This window comes from Centruroides sculpturatus, unplaced genomic scaffold (genome assembly GCF_000671375.1).
Source record: "Centruroides sculpturatus isolate CEXI.00-Female unplaced genomic scaffold, Cexi_2.0 scaffold343, whole genome shotgun sequence".
Classification (NCBI taxonomy): domain Eukaryota; kingdom Metazoa; phylum Arthropoda; class Arachnida; order Scorpiones; family Buthidae; genus Centruroides; species Centruroides sculpturatus.
Window position 1 is genome coordinate 199484 of NW_019384530.1, and position 18079 is coordinate 217562.

The window sequence follows — 18079 nt, forward strand, 5'->3', positions numbered from 1 at the left end:
ATAAATTATCCTATATATTCATGATATACTGTATTTCCAGTTCTACAGGCATTTGTTGTATTCATCATGTTTTGCATTGCATATCATCAGTAAAATCAGAAGTATGTGTAAATCCACTTTTTATTAAATATAGGATTTTAACACCTTCAAATGGTAGAAACTAATACCTTTGTTGTATCACTTGTGGATTCATATGAAATGTAAATAAATATAAATTCAATAGCTGGAAAATTTTATCCACAGTGTATGTGTAACTTTCAAAATACAAAGTTTAATTAATCTCCTGTAAAATTTGTTGAAATGGAGTTATACAATTTTCTTCTTTCAACATTGATATTGCTTATTATTGATAAATTAATTAAATTTTAAAATATGAAAAAAATGTTTAAAACATATTTGTTTTATTTTAACTTCTATTTTACTCAAAATTAAATTGAAAAGAAATCTTCAATGATATTGAGAAAACTTATATTTAAATTGCTGCAAAAAGTAAATTATACGATTTAATGGAATTACCTCCAACTGATACTCTTCTTTTAGGTGATTCATTTGTCGTAAGTGTATTTTCAGTAACTGAAGTCTTTCTTTTAGGAGATTCTTGAGATCCAACATCTTTAAAAGTGATATTAACAAAATCATCAACTACTGAAGTTTGAAGTGTAACATCTTCAAGATCATCTTCCTAGTTATAAAAAGATTAGTTAGTTATCAAATACATTTTTTTCAAATTCATAAATTTTTTTAGTGACATTAAAAATATTCGTAGTTTTTTAAAATATTTCCTAATAAATAATTAGTAATAGTAACAAACATTACATGAAGTAATATTTCACTATCCACAATAATCAGTAACACAAATTTCATAAGTTTATTTTCTTTTTAATATTGTTTTTTATGATTTATTAAAAATTAAATATAGGACACTTCCGTGTTGCGGTGTTATTGACAGCAATCTGTTAAATTTCAGATATGCTCGCTAGTACTTTCAATAGTTTACAACCGTCATCTTCAGGTGAAATTGAATACCTTTGTTTTCAAAGTGACAGCTTTTAACTGACTTTTCAAATTACATAATGCATGTGGTTGAAATGTATAACAAATTAATAAAAATTGAATAAATAAATATTTTTAAAGAAACATGCTGTAATAACTTGAACTCCCCAAAACATATAAATATTGAGTAATGGTGCCGTGCATAGTAGTGGAATAAAATCAGATCACAAAATTATAACTTTGATTGTTTAAATAAAGTTATCCATAGCTGTGGTATTTCCAATGTCGGCGCATTACACGGCAAAGCAGCAGATATGTAAAGGTTTTCCCATATGAATATTTGTCTACAATCATTGCAATGCTTAAGTAATTTAATGTGGTTCCAAAGTGGAAGATAATCTTGGTCTAGAACCTTTTTTGCTAATTCTGTAGTTGGTCTGTTATTTCTATTGTCCTCTTGATGTTCAAAGATGCGGAACCGTATCATTCTGGTGGTAGCTCCAATATAGATAATTTCCTCCCGATATTGTATGTTTTAATGTAATTTTATAAACCCCCGATTTTTCATTCAACGTGAGAATGTCTCTATCATTGTACAATGCTCTTCGTAGTGATGGTTGAGGAGTTATAGGTAATATAAAACCATGCTTCCTGAATATTAGTGAAATGGTGCCCGAGTACGGTATTAGAGGATTTATTATCTTTAGGCTTTCTTTGTTGAGGAGGGAAGATTTTGGAAACAATCTGTTTATGACCCGGTTGTAGAGATATCGATATTTGGAATTAGAATCCAAATGTTTCCAAAATCTTGGGCACCATCTCACTAAAAAATTTCTTAATTTTAATCTATTTTTATTTTATTGCTTTCTATTAATTATTTAATATTCCATATATTCTTCTATGTCAGAAATATATTAATGAATATTATATTATATTTAATGTACAGAAGATCTTAAAAATATTTTAAATTTTATCGTATTTTCACAGAATGGCATGCCCCATATAAATGGGGGAGACAAACATGTCAGCTAAATTGTGACTAAAATATAAAATTAATCAGATCTAACAAAACTAGTTGTTAATTAAATGTTAAAGAAAACATTCTTCCGAGTACAATAAAATAATTGCATTGTAATTTGACTGACTTAAAATCAAGAAAATAGTTTTCGTTTACAACACAATAAAATAATTAACAACTTATTGACAGCAGCAGCAGCAGCAGGGCTACTCTCACCATCTACCCAGACCTTAAAAATATCACACAAAGCCATGTTAATCTGTGTAAACTGAGATAATTTACAGTGATTTTCTTAAATTTAAAATATGTTTATTTTTGCATTTTTGAATAAATAACCATAAAATTCACATAAAAAAGCACTTTCAAAATTCCATGAGTGTTTTACGTTGTTAGAAAGAAGATAAAATGAAGAAATTAAACATATAATCATAGTTTTTAATGTAATGCCGACAACTGTTTTGCAATTTTAGAATAAAATCTTGTTTGTTTTACGTGATGTAGTTCATTTGTTTTTTTTAATGAGCTCTCTAGAGAGGGGTGCATAATCTCACTTAAACTGGCATGCCAGTTTTTACCATAAGGAAATATCTGATTTCATGGTCTCCCTCAGATAGACTGACATGCTGGACAATTCACAAAAATACAGTGTTATGTAAAAAACAGAAAAATGAACTAAAAATAGAACAGTGTTTAGAATGGGTAATGATTAAAATTTACATAGAAAAAATTATAATAATAATATATACCTTTAAAAGCTAACAAACAGAATTTTAAATATTTCAATTAGCTTTATATTTTTGTTTGGAATATGTAACTTACTCGTAGTAAATCTTCTTCTAACAAGACCTCTCTGTTAAGAGCTTCTTGAGATCTAGAAACTTTAAGAGTAGATTGTCTCTCAACAGACAACAAAAATCTGTAAAATAATCACAATTATTAATTTTATTCATAACAACATTTAATACAATGTATTTTTAAATATTTTAACTTACCTTTCTCCCATATTTTTTAATATTTTTGTAGCATGTTTAACATCACAAACTTTTGTCCCTCCAATAGATATTATAATATCATTCTACATAATTAAAAAAATTTGAAGTGAAAATATCATTCAATAATATATCAATGACAAAGTAAACAATATATAGAAAAATAGAGCATCAATAAATCAAGAATTTCTGTAACAACATTATAAGCATTGAATATGAAAATACAAGCAAATAAAATTAAATTTACATGAATTATAAAGTCCCATAAATTATTATAAAATAATAAAATTAAATTATTGTTTTTAACTTGAATCTGAGATCTATCAAATTTTTTATATGATACAATAAAAAAATTTTTAAATGGCAATAAAATGTATAGTTTATTGTATTATTTGCAGATGAGCAAAAGTAAATGTAAACTGTTCAATATTTCTAATTTTCTAAATCCACAATTAAAAGTGAAAGCTACAATATTGTGAAAACTACAGAAAAAATATTCATAGAAAAATAACAAAGACTTGTTATAAACATTTTAAACTTAAGTTTTATTATGCAATTCTTCATTTTATCAAAATCTTCTTTTTGTTTTTCATTTTCATAAAGTGTTACAAGTATTTATTTATAAATATTGTTTCAATACTTTGTATTTGTTTATAATACACTGTAAGTATATTCCTTTATTTAGTGCTTTAATGATAGAAAAGTTCCTGAAAACATTTAGACATCACATAATGTGAAATGATAATGACTTTTAAAATGAAGCCATTTGTTAAACAGAAAATGTAATATAATTACAAACATTTAAAATATTAGAATAAATAAACTAGACATTCATTTTATAAGTGATGATTAATATTCTGAAATTAATATTATTATAATATTAATATTCTGAAATTAATATTAAAATGATTAGATGTATAGCATTTGAAAAAAACTATAGAAAGAAACTGACTCTTCAAATGACTAAATTTAATATTCCTAAAATTTAACAATATTTTTCAGAAGCTAAATAAGGCATGAAAGAATCTGAAAATAGTTCCATAAATTTATGGAAATGTTTAAACTGAATTGATTTGTTGATAGAAATAATGCAAGCATTCAAATAATTTAAATGCAATATAAGTTATAACTTACTTTTATAAGTAAATTATAACTTATGTAAGTATTATATTTATTTTTACTAAACAATATAAGTATTGAACTTACTTTTTTAATACCAGCTACAGCTGCAGGTGAATTTGGTATGACACTTTCTACAACAATACAATAGTCATATTTTCCAACAATAAATTCCTAATAAATTAAAAACAACATTAATTATATTTTAACAGAAATATGAAAGTAAAATATATTTTTCAAACTGAATTTTATTTGTGTTTTCATACTACAATAATTTAATAACTATCTTAACTTATTATATACAGGTATCCTTGTATAAAGCAGAAGTTAGGTTCCACAAAATGTCACATTATAAAAATTGCATTATGCAAGACTCATATTACATATAAAAAGTGAGGTTGCATTCCAAAACAATCTTTTTGAATATAAATTTTATCTATCAAGTAAATAAAAACAGTTTTATTTAACTGAGAAAATTTTATTTAGCAGAACATGAATTACAAAACAAAAAGAAACTTATTAAAGTTCTTAATATAAAGAATTGCACATAACAATCTTTCATACATACAAAAAATAAATTTTCAAAATATGTCACTAATATTCTTTATTAGTCAATGACCAGATGGCTTCACTGAAAACCTTTTGGATATTGCTCTCTTTCAATTTCTTTGGATTCATCAACTGGTTTAGTTGTCAAGAAGTCAGTTAGAGGTCTGCTGAATGTTCTGTTGCAAATTGTTTTCAATGTTTCTTATATAGTGCTAAATAAATTTCTGATTGTCTTTGAATAGATGTTCAAAGATGCGGAACCGTATCATTCTGGTGGTAGCTCCAATATAGAATGTTTTATAAACGAAAAAAAAAAACTATATAATATTCAAATATTTAAATCATTTGATAGTCGTAATATATAAACAATGATTACAAATTTATATAAAAACCTCTGTTAAATTAAATATATAATATTGACGACATCTGACATTCACACCAGATGTCATCAAAGGGTTAACTCCTTCCCTCTTCGGACATCCAAAAAACTCAATCTCCTTTGAAATCTTTATCACTTTATGAATAATAAAATGTATAAACTGTGAAAAACTTAATGAAATAAAATAGCTGTCCACTGAAGTTCAACTCCCCCCCTCTTGTCCAACTTTGTCTAAATCATCATAATTTCCTCCCTCCCTTCCAGTGTGGACATCATTTATGAACAGCTCCTTACATGAAACATGTGTTAGCAAAAAGATACCTTGAAAAAGTTTTATCTAGATTAANAAAAATTTATTGAAAAATTTTAATCTTTTAAACTCACTTTGCTATATTTCCATCTATTCCAACAAATTCATCTTCTGATTCTGCTGCTGATTCTGTTGATGTAATATCAGTCAATCTTTTGGTTGTCTCAGTATTTCCTGATTTTTTAGTCATATTTTTGTCTTGTGACTTTTTAACCAATTCAGAAGTTTTCTTCAAAGTTACAAAAGACTTCTTTTTTAATTTGGGTGATTCAAAAACTGGTTTCTTAGGTTTATGAAGAAAAGTAAGTGTAATATCACCATAACATAACCGATAATCAAAGCCAGAGTGAACTGCCCATTTTTTCCATTGTCTAAATAAAAAATTTTTATGTATGCATATAGATCTTAATCATCAGTTCCAAGCAAATAATTAACATTCTGATAAATAAATATAAATAATGTTTCTATTAAAGTACAAGTGCATTAAATCAGTAATATCTGATAATTAGGATGGGAAACAAATATATCAAATATAAATGATAAATCAATTAATAAGAACCTATAATGCAATTTATGCTACTGCTTACTTCAATTAAAATATAATATTTTGTATAAAAAATAATAAATATGTATATATAAGTAGGTAAATACATAACTGTCTGTTACAAAACTTCAGATTTAATCAATCAATATATATTATAAAGGTAAGTGTACAATGTGCGTGCCACTAACACTCATTTTTGAGTTTTAGTGGCATGCACATTGTACACTTACCTTTATAATATATATTGTTCCAGTACGATCAAGGGAGTTACATGGTATGGTAGCCCTCTATCCCCCATCCATGAAGAAGGTTCCCGTTTTTACCTGAAGGGCATGCTGTTGAAGATATAAGGGCTGGAAGTTTCGCACTCTAGAAATTTCTAGAACAGTCCAGAACATTCGAGAGTATTTGAGAGCGTTCCACAACATTCCAGAATGTTCCAGGATGTTCTGGAACATTTGGGAATATCCCAGATCATTGTGGAACATTCCAGAACACTCTCGAATGTTGTGGAATGTTGTGGAACATTATGGACCATTCGAAGCCTTTTCTGTATGGGTGGGACTACCCATTGATGGGGATATATAAAGCAAGATCCGTTGTGGGTTCGAATGTCAGTTTCTTATCAGTGACAAAGTGAAGAACCGAAAAAGAAGTGAAAATTCCAAAGTAGTGCAGTTAATGAATAAAAACAAACAGTGAAATGTGAGTAGTCAAAGTGGTACAGTGACTGAATATAAATTGAAAATAAAGTGTGAAAACTGTGTAAAGTGTATTTAGTGTTAATAAAAAGTTGATTTGATTTATATTTTATACAATGCCCAAACTTAAAAGATGAGGAGCTCTTGCCAGTTCTGAATTTTCTTTTGAATATAACCGGAAATTTTCTTTTCAATATTAAAGCTGATACCATCGACAATATTATTTTTAGTTGCCAAAATTGCCCTTTGAAATAGCCACTTTGGATTGGTATAGTTGTGAACAATGTTTGGATAAATTTGGTCGATGAGTTCATTTTCAGTAGTGGCTATGTTGCAAAAATCACTGTTGAGTTCAATGAGGTCGGTTGTCTGGTCAGTGGGATATGTGCCTTCGCCTATTTGTAAAAGTTTTTGAGCAAAATGTTGTTTATAAACAAGTATTGTAAATAGTTAGAATATGTTTTCAATAAAATTTTTTTACGTCTTATATTTTAAAGTTTATCCTTTTATTCCAACTACCACACAATCTCATATCAACTCCCTGAGCGAAGCTGGGTACCCCAGCTAGTTCAGAATATATTAAGCCAGCAAAATTTTCAACATTATTATAGATAGCATACATGTAATATTAAATACTGAAAATCAACAAATAGTTTATCATCAATTATTATATTTCCTTGAATAAGCATCTGGGCACTTATGGCACTTATTCATTTTGACAGATCAAATCCACAGTGCTTATTCAAGACCAGTAACTATTTAAGACCTGATGCTTCATTTTTACAGTTGATTACTTTGACTACTGTAATTCACATTGTTTTAATATGGTAATATAATTTTTAGTCAAAAAAACATCAGACTCCCTACTGCTAAATTATAAAAGCAACTACAGTAAAACCTTGTTATTTTGGACCAATGGATCAAAAAAACACAACTTTGAATTATCCAGGTTCAAATTATCCAAACTTTTTTTTGAATCAAAGTTTTTTGTAATTTTTGAATAAAATTATGACATTATCCTATATAATTTCACCTGTTTGTTTACAAATGCATTATTATTATTATAAGTTATTACTTGAAAACAATGAAAATGTAACCAAATTACATTCAATATCAAAGCAAGATCTGAAAATAATGTACAAAAAGCTTAAGTGAGTCAATAAGAATTAATGCGAATTTTACCTGTTAGTTCTGTGAAGTATTCACTGTCTTGTGTTTAAGATTATGAAAATCATATAATTTGATAAAAACAAGTGCTATTAACAGCTAAAGCTATAACTATGTATTCTACTATGAATACACACATGTATTTAATGAACTTTTGAATTATTGAAATAATAATTATTTTGAACATTTTTTGCAAAAATCTAAGTGCCAAACAGATTTCTTCCGTAAAAACAAAAAAATTCTCTCTTCATTAGCAACGTCTAGAATATCTGAGTGACCTTAAATGGACATCCAATAAATCAACAATGTACAGTATAATCGATAAAACTAAAACCAAAACTTCAAATTTGGCATGAAAACTTTCTTATAAACACAGAATATAATGGAAGATTTCAAATTAAACAATATTTCTGTAGGTCACCAATCCAGATAATGACTTTAAATTTCATTGTGTGCATATTTTGAATTATCTGAACTAAAATATATGCAAAATCCTATTCTCTTGGCCAAGGACTAGACTTGTGTTCAAGTTACATGATAATTCAAATTATCTGATATAGAAATAACAAGATTTTACTGTATTTAGAATAATAAGAGTCTGTTGTCTTACCCAAACTGCAAATTGTGAAATGGAATGATTTAAATGTGCTGCTTACTAATATTGAGCAAGATGTGAAAAAAATTAGTCTTATCATTTTAAGCCATCCTTCACATTAATTATTTTTGTCTTAATCAAGTACTTTAAGATACTTAGAAAATTATTACAGTAGCCCTTGTTATATTGTGCATGTTAGAAGACAGAGAAAATTTACAGAAGCACGATATAACCAAGTTATAAAAATTCTGGACTTATACTAAACAGATTGTACACGTGAGATCCACGATTTTTACATAGTTGTCGGGAAAAAATTTGTAAACAACTCCAATGGAAAAACCCCGCTCTTGATGAGAATTATATCGGAGGTCACCGTTTGTTTTCACAATTAGGTGGGAAAGTTGACACTTAGTTGATCAGAATGCACCGTTATTGTCAACAGAAGTCGATCACGTGACTCCTTTCCCACGAAGAACGTATAAAAGCTCGAGCCCCTGGAAGCTCAGGGCGACCAAAGGAAGTTATACTTATTAATGTGTGCATCTTGTCTCCATACACTGGACACAGCGACCGAAAGGACATCGCTATACGACAGACAATGACTTTGAACTTCCATCGCCATTCTACAATTCCTGCGCCAACTACAAGTCCTATGGCCCATTCAATGAACGCATATTAATCATATCCTCATAGAGGTATTTGTATTTTAGAGCTTTGTGAACTCTCTCTCTCAAAATAGCTGTTAGAACGATTAAGAGCGGCCCTTTGTATAGTTAACTCATATTTAACTGCATTTAACCTATATATATTGTTATCACCTTATGTAACCTAGCTTAGCCATTCAATAAATATTTTGTTATTTTGTTTAACCTGTCATCTATCGTTGTACCTGCCGACTTACCAACGTTCTCCCCACTCGATTTGCCATCCTAGCCATTCAACAACCACGAGATCGGGTTTTACCAACCCATGAAGATTAAGTGGTCATTAGGGATTGTCCCAGTGGCCCTCTGCTTATCTCACATACATGCTATGAAACTTTATCCTCTGTTCTTTCATCAGAAAGTGTTTTTGATATAAAATATGCTTAGTTTTGCAACATTGAATTTTATTTGTGGTTATATCAAGTTGTCTATCTTTTCAAGTTTATTTATTTCAAGTTGTCTGTCTTTTGCCTGAGAGTAGTGCTTGTATGCTCTTCATGTGAAAGCATTGAATGCAGCACCTTTATAATACTATGGATCACAAGTTAGAAAGAATCTTCTGAATTACCATTTCTAATCTGGCAATCATTTGACTTTAATATATTAATATTATGGATATTTTTATTTATTTGTGTAATAACTATTTCACAGAGGTCCCAATATGAAACTAACCATTGGTATACCTCACTTTCAGACATATGTATGTTCATTGAAAGTAAAAAGTGAGGAGTAAAACTGTATGTGTGTGTGTGTGCATGCGCGCGTGCACTAGGATAAGGAGCTGATGATGGTGCTTATTTATGTCATTTATGCTGGAGAAAAAACATCCCTCAGTGCACAAAAATAAAATTCTAGCCTTACTGGAGTGCATAGAGTTGAAGTCCAAAACAATAAAGTACTTGTTACCCAATGACATCATACTCCTAATTCACAATAGTAACTGTAGAGGGTTGGAGATGATATACTGGTATCCCATAAGATAATTATGCAAAATTTAATGTATTCTTTTTTCAATTAGGATTATAGGTGATCAAACTTTGAAAAATATAGGTCAACAAAGCTGCTTCTTTGTTGGAGGAGAATTGGCTTGGTGCCACTCCAATGACTGTTGCTTGGTTTCTAGCTAAAATGGTGGTGCCATGTTTCATCTCCTGTCACTATTTATGACAGAAAATCATCCCCCTCAGCCTCAAAAAGATGCCAACAATTCAGAAGAAATAGTCAAATTATAGTGGTCTTTGTGATCTCTGTCAGCTGATAAGGCAACCATCTGTTACACATCTTTGAAAATTCCAACTTTTCAAGTATCATTACATTTGCTTCTTCAATGTTCAATTCCAATGCCATCTCTTTCATGGTTATGTGTCTGTTTATACAAACTGTGTTTGCTTGTTACACTATGGCTTCCACATGGCTGTTAATGATTTTCCACTTCATGTCAAATCTTGAACACCATGTCCATCTTTTGTTGATAATCATGCAGTCAAAGGACTCATCCACATACATCTTTTCTAGTTACTTTCTTAGTTACCAACAGTCTCCCCACAAACCATGAACTCAAATCATGGCACATTGCTTTTGATGGATACCAAGCAAAGCCACCATTCCAAAGCATCAACCATGAATGCCATTTGCAGGACAAATAGAAACTATACATGCATAGAAATAGAAATAATATCTATATTCCGCAGCAATTTCATAATCATGACTGGAAACTTTATTAAAACAAAAAAATTAATAATGCATTTTTTTTAAGTCTATTTGTATATTATAAGGATACATATTACATGAATTTTACAAGGAACAAAAATATGTTGTTGTTTGGCATTATCAACAAAATGTCTAAATGATAAGAGGGATATCATTAAGCTATCTTAATGCCCTTCCATCCATTCAAATCTTAACTTTTTTTTATCTCATATTTTTTTAGACACTATTATTTGTTGATAATTAGAAATTATTAAAACAGTCCTGAGAGCAGATATTGTTATTCTTAACATCAAGACTATAACTCTACAGTAAAAAAAATCACTTTCTGTCCTGCTCTGTAAGTTAGTATAAAGATTGAATTCAAATAATATTCTATACTACAGGATAAATAAAAGCATACAGTACTAAGTTATTTCTATTAATTACAAATTTTTTTTAACAAAAACAATAAATGAAATAATATGGAAGCCCTGGTTATTCCTTAGATTTTCTTTTACTCTCTGTCAAGTGAACATTAAGATAAACTTTTTCCAGGCCCAATCAGTCTCACATATCCAGCATAGACACTAATGAAAACTTTCTGGGATTCTCTGTCTAGATTCAATCCCAGATCTCCCATCTAATCAGTGCTATTCTTTGGCTAATACTTAGGATAAGCACATGGCTTAGCCAGTAGTAAATCTGATTAATTGTATTTTCTATATATTTTGAATTACAAATATTTTCTGTACAGAATGGCTATGCATGCTTGTTAGAAGTGATTCATATGCTGCCCTCTGTTTCCATTTTAATTTTTCTCCCATGTTCTTCAGGATAACTTGTTCCTTGTCAATGGTTAAAAATCATCAAATGAATCCTGAGCTAGTTATTGAACTTAAACTATTGTTAAGAAATAGTAGAGAAATTTCTCTTTCATAATGCCTAGATGTGATAATCACATATTGTTGTTGTCTTTGAGAAAACTATACTGTTTCAGATCCATAACTAATACATCATCCTAGTGACACATCCAGGATTTTAAGAATTACTCAACAAGGATGATGTAGTCTAATATTGAGTGGAAACACCACTCAATATTAGACATCATCATCCTTGTTGAGTAATCCTTCCCATTTTAATCTTTTTAAAATTTTAGAAATATCTTCTGTTATATCAGAAAAATAGACCAAAATAATAATAATATTAATAAAACATTGATATTTATTCAAAATCACTCAATAGAGATGAAATTGTCTACAAGCTCATCTATTATAACAGTAGAGAAAAAAAAGAAAAGTGTTTGAATTTTATTTAATATAAACTTAAAATGTTTTCAATATATGTAGGCAGAAGTGGTAAATTTACAGATGAAATCATTGCATTTAAATGTCATAACATTTTTAATATAGTAGTAATATATAGTTATTTTTCTTACTCTATATTAAATAGAGTAACAAAAAACAAAATGCCTAATAAACTGATACCTTAAAAAATATCAGTCATTATTTACTCTATTGAACTTTAAAGTTTTATACAAACTGATGCTAACAGATGGTTCAAAAAAAAAATTCTTTTAAAAAAAAAAAGTTGAAATTAATAATAATGCACATAATTTTTGAAAATTTAAAATGTGAAAACATATTTTTCAAACTTATACATTTTATGTATTCTTCAACCAAATTTATAAACATATTTTGTAAGCAAATATATAATTATTATATTAAATCCATTTATTTCTAAATAATAGCATATTGAAAGAATAAAATTATAATTTAGCAAACTGCAAACACATGATTTGTAAATAATTTCAAATGAAAGATAATGAAACTAAATTGCACTAATTATATTTTATATATATTTATAACTACAAATCACAAACAACAAATATCAAAGTGGCATTCAAACAGAACCCATCCATATTTAATCTAATTAATAATGCCAAAGACCCACCGACCTGGCAATACTCAATGGAGGTATATTCCATCTCCCTTATGGACCATATATCCAACAAAGAATTAGAATATGTAGGAGCTACATGTTGACACAACCACCTGCCTAAAGGAACACCAAGCTGATGTATCTAAAGGCCTATTAACCACCATCTTATCAGCATATGCTGGAGACCAAAACATGGAAGTCCATTTCAATTGGACAAAAATCCTACATAGAACAGCAGATAGATCACACACTGGATATCTGGAGTTAATGGAAATTTACAAGGCAGCCACAAGGAGAAAAAACCATCAACTGTAAAGAGCAGGGGTTGCCAAACTTTTTCACAGCAGGCCACATAACTGAGAGATGACAAGTGCAGGCTGCACAACCATTTTGTTCAATACAGTATACTGAATACAGAAAAAATAAAAATAATCAACATATTTATTTACCAATAAACAAATACAATTGCTGCAGCAAGTTCATAATCGCTTTCTTTAGAAACTTCATTTCAGATACTTACACAAAAAGTGCTCTGATATCCAAAGTCACAAAAAGCCATCAAATTGTTTATTTCACTAACTTTTCTAAAAATTATATAACTGTCAGATGCAAAAATCAGATTGGACCAATTTTGGTAATTTTACATACACTTATTTTAATTTTTTCTACATACTAAGCTTATCTACAATCTATGACATTTCTATATAAATGATTATATTTTAGCTCATTTGTGGCACAGTGCAGTAGTGGGCCAAATCAACTAATCTTGTGGGCCAGATCTGGCCCTTGGGCTGTAGTTTGGTGACCCCTGGTAAAGAGGATAGCACAATCCCAAACCCACAGAAAATATACTGTATATCCATTCAGCAGAAATATCAATCCATACAAAATGATAATCACAATGTTTCCACCAATAAGTGATGGTCAACTATCCTCCAATCAGTAATAGCAATGTAGAGATTAAGATCTGTTCAAAAATCATGTGATTTCAATTTAGAACACCAGCCTGAATATGACCTTTTAAAAATGGATAAAAACATTTGCTTTTCAAAGTGAGTGATTCTTTTGCTAGTTTCTTGGTTACTAACTGGAATGTTCATTAATATTAACCAGTAATTTGTTGTTGTCTTTTGAATTATTATTATTATTTTTAATACAAAAGGTTTACTTAAAATTCCTCACATTAAAAAAACTTACTTAATTCTAACTATTTCATCAAAGAAACTGTTTATCATATTGAAAATTCAAAATCAATAATCAAAGGCATTGACTTGTATCTATTTTATACTTGGAATGAATGAATGAAATATAATACTTTCTACATACAATAGTTACTCGGTCATTCAAACTTGATGGGACCAATGTCTTTAGGATAATCCACAAAACTTGTCTGTTCTTGTGTTTTGGTATAATATCAAGAACTGTCCATTTAAGGTTTCATGTACAGTACCGGTAACAATAAAATATTGTAATCCAATTAGTGTATTTGAAAGTAAATTAATTTACTCAAAATCTAAAATACAGGTAACCCCCGTATAACACAGCACTTCTATAGCACGGATTCGCTCTAACATGGTTCGAGAATTGGTACCAAANTTATCACTTTATGAATAATAAAATGTATAAACTGTGAAAAATTTAATGAAATAAAATAGCTGTCCACTGAAGTTCAACTCCCCCCCTCTTGTCCAACTTTGTCTAAATCATCATAATTTCCTCCCTCCCTTCCAGTGTGGACATCATTTATGAACAGCTCCTTACATGAAACATGTGTTAGCAAAAAGATACCTTGAAAAAGTTTTATCTAGATTAAAAAAAGTCAATTTATTCATTTCTATTCCAAACTGTAAGCTTTTATTGCATTTATTTATTTTACTTTTTATCCTTTGATTTATTTATTAAAACTATAAATTATCATCATCTTATTTTTTATAAAAATACATAATATAATCGCAATGTTTCTTATTAGTCTGGCCTTTAAAATAAAGGACTTGGATAAAACCTTTTCAAGATATCTTTTTGCTAACACATTTTTCATATAAGTGAATTTTTGTATGTAAAATTTTAAAAAATATGCTTTTATTTATTTATTTTTCTTATATTTATATAATTATCTAATATTAATATTATCTTAGTCTGTCCTTTAAAATAAAGGACAGACTAAGATAATATGTTGCCACTGCCAATATTTTTTGACATACAATTTATTCTCTTTATTTTCATTTTTTTAAAATTTTTTATCCTTATCTTTAGAGTAATATTAAATGTATATAATCAACAACATTTATAATTACAATTTTTTATAAATACATTATTGATAAATTATCCTATATATTCATGATATACTGTATTTCCAGTTCTACAGGCATTTGTTGTATTCATCATGTTTTGCATTGCATATCATCAGTAAAATCAGAAGTATGTGTAAATCCACTTTTTATTAAATATAGGATTTTAACACCTTCAAATGGTAGAAACTAATACCTTTGTTGTATCACTTGTGGATTCATATGAAATGTAAATAAATATAAATTCAATAGCTGGAAAATTTTATCCACAGTGTATGTGTAACTTTCAAAATACAAAGTTTAATTAATCTCCTGTAAAATTTGTTGAAATGGAGTTATACAATTTTCTTCTTTCAACATTGATATTGCTTATTATTGATAAATTAATTAAATTTTAAAATATGAAAAAAATGTTTAAAACATATTTGTTTTATTTTAACTTCTATTTTACTCAAAATTAAATTGAAAAGAAATCTTCAATGATATTGAGAAAACTTATATTTAAATTGCTGCAAAAAGTAAATTATACGATTTAATGGAATTACCTCCAACTGATACTCTTCTTTTAGGTGATTCATTTGTCGTAAGTGTATTTTCAGTAACTGAAGTCTTTCTTTTAGGAGATTCTTGAGATCCAACATCTTTAAAAGTGATATTAACAAAATCATCAACTACTGAAGTTTGAAGTGTAACATCTTCAAGATCATCTTCCTAGTTATAAAAAGATTAGTTAGTTATCAAATACATTTTTTTCAAATTCATAAATTTTTTTAGTGACATTAAAAATATTCGTAGTTTTTTAAAATATTTCCTAATAAATAATTAGTAATAGTAACAAACATTACATGAAGTAATATTTCACTATCCACAATAATCAGTAACACAAATTTCATAAGTTTATTTTCTTTTTAATATTGTTTTTTATGATTTATTANTACAATGTGCGTGCCACTAAAACTCATTTTTGAGTTTTAGTGGCATGCACATTGTACACTTACCTTTATAATATATATTGTTCCAGTACGATCAAGGGAGTTACATGGTATGGTAGCCCTCTATCCCCCATCCATGAAGAAGGTTCCCGTTTTTACCTGAAGGGCATGCTGTTGAAGATATAAGGGCTGGAAGTTTCGCACTCTAGAAATTTCTAGAACAGTCCAGAACATTCGAGAGTATTCGAGAGCGTTCCACAACATTCCAGAATGTTCCAGGATGTTCTGGAACATTTGGGAATATCCCAGATCATTGTGGAACATTCCAGAACACTCTCGAATGTTGTGGAATGTTGTGGAACATTATGGACCATTCGAAGCCTTTTCTGTATGGGTGGGACTACCCATTGATGGGGATATATAAAGCAAGATCCATTGTGGGTTCGAATGTCAGTTTCTTATCAGTGACAAAGTGAAGAACCGAAAAAGAAGTGAAAATTCCAAAGTAGTGCAGTTAATGAATAAAAACAAACAGTGAAATGTGAGTAGTCAAAGTGGTACAGTGACTGAATATAAATTGAAAATAAAGTGTGAAAACTGTGTAAAGTGTATTTAGTGTTAATAAAAAGTTGATTTGATTTATATTTTATACAATGCCCAAACTTAAAAGATGAGGAGCTCTTGCCAGTTCTGAATTTTCTTTTGAATATAACCGGAAATTTTCTTTTCAATATTAAAGCTGATACCATCGACAATATTATTTTTAGTTGCCAAAATTGCCCTTTGAAATAGCCACTTTGGATTGGTATAGTTGTGAACAATGTTTGGATAAATTTGGTCAATGAGTTCATTTTCAGTAGTGGCTATGTTGCAAAAATCACTGTTGAGTTCAATGAGGTCGGTTGTCTGGTCAGTGGGATATGTGCCTTCGCCTATTTGTAAAAGTTTTTGAGCAAAATGTTGTTTATAAACAAGTATTGTAAATAGTTAGAATATGTTTTCAATAAAATTTTTTTACGTCTTATATTTTAAAGTTTATCCTTTTATTCCAACTACCACACAATCTCATATCAACTCCCTGAGCGAAGCTGGGTACCCCAGCTAGTTCAGAATATATTAAGCCAGCAAAATTTTCAACATTATTATAGATAGCATACATGTAATATTAAATACTGAAAATCAACAAATAGTTTATCATCAATTATTATATTTCCTTGAATAAGCATCTGGGCACTTATGGCACTTATTCATTTTGACAGATCAAATCCACAGTGCTTATTCAAGACCAGTAACTATTTAAGACCTGATGCTTCATTTTTACAGTTGATTACTTTGACTACTGTAATTCACATTGTTTTAATATGGTAATATAATTTTTAGTCAAAAAAACATCAGACTCCCTACTGCTAAATTATAAAAGCAACTACAGTAAAACCTTGTTATTTTGGACCAATGGATCAAAAAAACACAACTTTGAATTATCCAGGTTCAAATTATCCAAACTTTTTTTTGAATCAAAGTTTTTTGTAATTTTTGAATAAAATTATGGCATTATCTCATATACTAGTTCATTTAAAAATGCATTATTATTTTATGATAATAAAACAACAAATATTTTTATTGTTTTATTACCATAAATTAATAACAAAAATAATTATTTTATTCAATTTATTGTTTGATTTTCTCAATAATCCAATTAATCTCAGTACAACTATTGACAAACATCAGTAGAAGACAGCCATTTTATAGGTATTATTCTTGTATGAAGGAAGACATTATATCCTTGGTACAAGAATAATACCATATGTGAGAAATGTGCAACAGCCCATTTTCACATGAATTTTCCAAAAATGGAAACAAATTTTTTATAGAAACAGTCTCAGCAAACTTGTATTTTACTGTAGTCTAAAATGAAACACATTCAATACTGATGATGTAAAAATCTGCAAAATTTTGCAAATTTTTAACTTTAACATGATTCAAATAGTGTCCTGGTGCTTATTTGGTACATTAAAGTAAAAGGCAAGTGCTTATTCACTTCCATGTGCCAAAATTCCCAACAATTATTCAAGGTAGGTAGCTAATTCTGTCACAGAGCTATTTTAAGGAAATATGGTTAGATAATAATATTCAGCTTAAAGATATAAATCAGTAGGGACAGCAG

At 28.6% G+C, this 18079-nt stretch overlaps 2 protein-coding genes across 2 annotated transcripts in view; both read right to left on the bottom strand.

Annotated features, from left to right (window-relative positions):
- Positions 1–472: 472 nt before the first annotated feature.
- Positions 473–4346, bottom strand: LOC111622998. The gene is made up of 4 exons (XM_023365477.1): positions 4207–4346; positions 3004–3086; positions 2831–2927; positions 473–682 (listed from the first exon to the last, which is right to left on the bottom strand). Exons 2-4 carry the CDS (start codon positions 3012–3014, stop codon positions 473–475), a joined length of 318 nt encoding a protein of 105 aa, XP_023221245.1. The 5' UTR covers positions 3015–3086; positions 4207–4346.
- A 1034-nt stretch (positions 4347–5380) lies between these two features.
- Positions 5381–18079, bottom strand: part of LOC111622999 — a 25582-nt gene continuing 12883 nt past the window's right edge. The window contains exons 2-3 of the mRNA XM_023365478.1: positions 5432–5728; positions 5381–5384 (exon numbers count right to left, since the gene is read on the bottom strand). Coding sequence (XP_023221246.1) covers positions 5381–5384; positions 5432–5728 — 301 coding nt within the window. The remainder of the gene's footprint in view (positions 5385–5431; positions 5729–18079) is intronic.